The following is a 4,946-nucleotide window of genomic DNA, read 5'->3' on the forward strand; positions in this document are numbered from 1 at the left end:
GGAGGAGGAGGAGGAGGAGGAGGAGGAGAAATGGGGACACTGTTGGAGTTAATCTGAACTTTACAATTTACTTTTAAATAATCTCCATAGATGCAATGTGTCACGTTTTGGAGCTTTTATGTGGTTGATTTTGTTCAAATTTACCCCACTCTGCATCTGGCAGCCTCTCCTGACACTGGGGTGAAGGTGGCAGCCATCTCTGTAGCCTCTGCTTCCCCTTACCCCTCTCTCCACCCCTCTTTTTTTTTTAAAGGAGTGGGTGCCTTTCACCCAGGTCTTAGCTATCACACCGGAACTTGAACCCCCCAGACGTTTGGAGGTGCAAGACCAGGACAGAAAGTGATGGTCAGGTGCTGGAGAGATGGCTCAGTGATTAAGAGCACTGACTGCTCTTTCAGAGGTCCTGAGTTCAATTCCCAGTAACCACATGCTGGCCCACAACCATCTGAAATGGGGTCCGATGCCCTCTTCTGGTGTGTCTGAAGACAGCTACAGTGTACACACATACGTAAAATAAAAATAAATCTTAAAAAAAGAAAAAGAAAGAAAGTGATGGTCGACAGCAGGTAAGGACCGCGGTCAGCGCCGCGCTGCGCTATTGTCCTGCAGGGGGCGCGCGTGAGCTGGCTCATTGCGACTCGGTCGGATTGGTCCCCGCGTGACCAGGACGCGAGGTCCTTCCCGAGCGAGCGGTTGGCTGCATATAAGGCCCGCTCGCTTCTGGGCGTTAACCTCTCCTGGCCGCAGTCGCCCTAGGTGCGTCTCCTTTCTGAAAAGTTCTGCGGAGCGGGCGGTCGCCGGGCCTTCTGCGACTGTTGGACGGCTGGGTGCCCGGGTCCCGGGGAAGATGTTTTTGACCAGTATCTTGGATTTTTCCTTCTCCTAGATTTGGAATTCTACACTAAAGTCATCATGGGCGTTTTCCAGAGATTGATGAAGAATAAGGAAGTAAGTTTCTAATCTTGATTTCTTACCTCTTAACTTCTGAGAGTTTTCCTTTTAAAAGAGGGGTAAGATGATGATTATTTTGAATTTGTTATATTTCGGAGTTTCTTACTGAGTTTATCCCCCACCTGTTCTCTCTCAGCTCATTCCTTTGGCGCTTATCATAAGCGTGGCCGCCACTGGAGCCTCATCTTTCGCTTTGTATGCTTTGAAAAAAACCGACGTGGTGTAAGTACTAGGACCTTCTGAGTAGGACTGTCTGGGGGAGCTTTTCTCTGACCCGGAGATTCTGAAACACAAGCTGTCAGTGTCTGGGTTTTTCCTATGAATAAGAGCTTCTAAAGGTGGACTGAAAAACAGTTCTGGTAACAGAAAGAAATGTAACCGATTCTGGTTACATTTGTTTCTTATGTCTGACCCCTCCACTCTCCTGCAGTGTAGTAAAATTTGATTTCTTTTTAATTTTAAGCTTTGAAATTGAAGTACTTAAAACATTTAGGGGTACATACCATTAAACAGAAGTTTCAAGATTTCAACTTTTCTTTCCTGGAGTGGTAGAACTGAAACATACAGCTATCAGCAACGAACTCTAGTCTCAACTTTGGAGTAAAGGACAGTAAAAAAGCCTTGTCTCCTGGGATGCAGGAAAAGCTGACTATGGCTGGTTCAGGGTTAGAGGGCAGTGACTCTAACACAGGTAGAGGGTGGTGCCCGGAGCCATTGCCTACACAGTTGAAGCCTACCTCCACCCATCACTCCTAGAACCCCCAGGAGGCTCTGCCTGCCCTTTCTCAGCTGCCACTGACATATCCATCCTTGCCTGTTTGTGGGAGCAGTTTCCAATCTTATCAAATAAAGCAAATAGACCTCTTGCCCTGCCCTAGAGAGGGAGAGATCCTTAAAGTTTGAAACAAAGCCTGAATTTTCAGTGGACGCTTATTTAACTTCAGCTGTTACTAAAGTTTAGCGGGTGACTGGAGTGTAGTTTCCGTGTGAAGACAGAGTCTGTCTCCAGAAAGTTTATTGATTCAACAGCTCTTCCGGGTTTATGTTAACAAATTTACCTTCATTTAATTAATCTTCTTTTTCTTTTAGTATTGATCGGAAAAGAAACCCAGAACCTTGGGAAATGGTGGATCCTACTCAACCCCAAAAGGTATGGCTGAATTTACAGTACATGATTGGTGTCCAACCCAAACCTTTTTTTACAAAGAGCAAAGCCGACTGCACGCAGTCCTTGCATTTACAACATGACAATCAGAGTCCTTTGAATAGTGCTCTAGAAACCTGGTTCAAGTCCTTGCTCTGTTCTGCACAGAGGACTATGGACAGTTTGGTTTTTCTGAATCTGAAGTATGATAATAAAACTTGCCCTTAGAGCAAAAAGCATTAAAATACAGAGCCTGTTAGCATAGCGCCCAACCCCTATATTAAGCACCTAGATATAAACCTTTATATTATTGAAATTATATTATGTTGCTTCCTTATTACTTACCTAAATTAATATAAGATGTGATGAACAATAGGACTTCCTAAAAATGGGAGTGGACTCGTTCCCAGTGGAATTAGTTACATTATTTCAAAGGTTTTATTTTTAAGCATTTATTTTTAATTATTTGTCGGGAGTTGGGAGTCATGCCTGTGCCATGGCTTGTGTATGGTGTTTTTCTCTCCCACCATGTGGCTCCTGGAAATCAAAGTCAGCTAGTTCAGCCTTGGTGGCAGGCACATTCACCTACTGTGTCATCTCACCATCTCCCTGGCCTAGGTGTTAGTTTTCACAACTTAAATATTCTGAAGTGCTTAGAAGCATTGAGTCAGAATGAACACCAGTTGGGATTGTTAGCAAAGACTACAAAAAAGCAAAACTCTGATAACATTTAAGTCAAGAGGGGCATTTGGGATCTTTGTAACTTTGTGTCTGTCTCCCAGGGTCTGAGATGAGATAACACTGGTGAAGGCAAATGTCAGGATGTCTGACTGGGGTTTATACCTTCATGAAGCAATTGCAGTGAGGAAGTATTAAGAGAGAACTGTGTGTCTTGCCCTGTGTTTCAACCTTTGTACATCCATTTACAAGGAACGAATGCGCCTCTTGATTTTAAATGTTATCTTAGCAAATGAAAAATCTTGAAACTTCTAATGAAAGCAGGACAGGCGTATGACTGCTCTCCCTGGTCCCATGACACCTAGAGACACAGGAGTCTTAGGGGAGGTTTCAGAGATGAGGTGGTGTGTGTGTGTGTGCGCGCGCACGTGTGTGCGTGTATGTGTGTGTGTGTGTGCGCGTGCATGTATGTGTGTGTGTGTGTGCCGTGTGTTTTGTTGCTATGGTGATGTTTTTCCTTAGAGGAGTATAGACAATTCCTCCAAAGAAGTGTGGGGCTGGAGAGTAGATGGTTAACACCGTGTCTTGCTTTCTGTTTTTAAAGCTTATAACTATCAACCAGCAATGGAAGCCTGTTGAGGAGCTGCAGAAAGTCCGGAGGGCGACCAGATGACTGCTCACCACTCCTTCCTTCCAAAGAACACTCTCTGAATCTAGTGGAAACACTTCTGCACAAACTAGATTTTGATGCCAGTGTGCGGAAATGCTTCTGCTACATTCTTAGGGTTTGCCCGCGTCCTTTGGCTCCTGTATAAGCAAGGGAAGGTAGCACATAGTCTAAAATAGTTTTCTGCGTCTTTTGGTGTAAATTTCAATTTGTGCCAATTTTACAGTTGAAAATTTATGTTTGTGATGCTTGGATATTTTCCTTGAAATGTATAAACATGTAAAAATTAGAGTACTGCCTGTAATAAAATAATTAGATGACTGTCTGTAAAAAATATGATTTGTGCAAGAGATATAAAAAATTTACTTAACTTTAAACGTGGGGGCACATCTTTTTATGGGAACAAGCACATTTTGAAGTATAAAACTTCATCTTTTGAACATCAAGTGTAGATTTCTAAGTTCTACTTCCAAGTTCATTCACCTCACCCCAGAAACTTCTGGAGCATGTATTGTTTTCAGTAAAGCAAAGAAAGGGTGCAAAATTTGCAAGGATGTGGATATGGTCCGTTCAGGAGAAAAAGGACATAGAGACAGGTGGGAGGGCTGCTGGAGCATGGCTGGTGACCAGGAATCTGAGGCAGGCAGAGACCCAGCCCTGCAGATGTCAGTGGGAACTCTGCTGCTCCTGGGAGGGTGGAGAGAGGAAGCTGGGAAACTCTGGCCAGCACCATGTAGAGTCTGGTCAAACCAAACCCAAGTGACAGTTTAATCATATCCAGACTGTTCTCCCCAACCCCATTTCTTGATGGCCCTTAAAAACGGGATCAAGTAGGAAGTTGTTTTTCTTTTCTTTTTTTTAAAGATTTATTTATTATTTATTACACATAAGTACACTGTAGCTGTCTTCAGACACACCAGAAGAGAGCGTCAGACCTCATTATGGGTGGTTGTGAGCCACCATGTGGTTGCTGGGATTTGAACTCAAGACCTTCAGAAGAGCAGTCAGTGCTCTTACCCACTGAGCCATCTCACCAGCCTGGAAGTTGTTTATCATTGAATGTAAAATATATACAGCTATAATTCACATGCCATAGTAGTCACTTACTTAAATTGCATAGCCCAGTATTTTTATTATGTTTACAAAGTCGGGCACTCATCTCCATCTAATTCTAAATTCTTTGCATAATTCTCAAAGGAACCCAGCTCCCATAAGCAATCACCATCCCTGACCTGCTCCAAGCCCAAGGCAAACACTAATAAACTTTTATTTCTGGGCTTGGGCTACTCTGGACATTTTACATACACAGGCCTGTGTGTGAACTTTTGTTTCTTACTTTACCTTCGAGGGCCCTTAATGTTGCCTCCCACTGCTAGCCCCACCCCTTCTGCGGAGGACTCTGTTATGATAGTCCACATACAGTCTGCCCATTTGACACTGATGAACATTTAGAGTTCCTATCCTGGGCCATGGTGAACAATGCTATTAAGAACCGTCACGAGCAAG

At 43.7% G+C, this 4,946-nt stretch overlaps 1 protein-coding gene across 1 annotated transcript; it reads left to right on the top strand.

Moving 5' to 3' along the window:
• The first annotated feature begins 641 nt into the window (after positions 1–641).
• CUNH15orf48 (chromosome unknown C15orf48 homolog) lies at positions 642–3,765 on the top strand. The gene is made up of 5 exons (XM_031371706.1): positions 642–756; positions 887–948; positions 1,088–1,173; positions 2,041–2,101; positions 3,378–3,765. Exons 2-5 carry the CDS (start codon positions 913–915, stop codon positions 3,444–3,446), a joined length of 252 nt encoding a protein of 83 aa, XP_031227566.1. The 5' UTR covers positions 642–756; positions 887–912; the 3' UTR covers positions 3,447–3,765.
• The last annotated feature ends 1,181 nt before the right edge of the window (positions 3,766–4,946 follow it).

This window comes from Mastomys coucha, unplaced genomic scaffold, assembly GCF_008632895.1.
Source record: "Mastomys coucha isolate ucsf_1 unplaced genomic scaffold, UCSF_Mcou_1 pScaffold15, whole genome shotgun sequence".
NCBI classification, from domain to species: Eukaryota; Metazoa; Chordata; class Mammalia; order Rodentia; family Muridae; genus Mastomys; species Mastomys coucha.

What these genes read in the sequence shown, in the direction of transcription:
- CUNH15orf48 (XM_031371706.1), top strand. Translation starts at nt 913, where the DNA reads ATGGGCGTTTTCCAGAGATTGATGAAGAATAAGGAA. An exon ending in TTGAAAAAAACCGACGTGGT is followed by an intron (nt 1,174 to 2,040) that starts GTAAGTACTAGG and finishes TTTTTCTTTTAG; the next exon opens with TATTGATCGGAAAAGAAACC. An exon ending in ATCCTACTCAACCCCAAAAG is followed by an intron (nt 2,102 to 3,377) that starts GTATGGCTGAAT and finishes CTGTTTTTAAAG; the next exon opens with CTTATAACTATCAACCAGCA.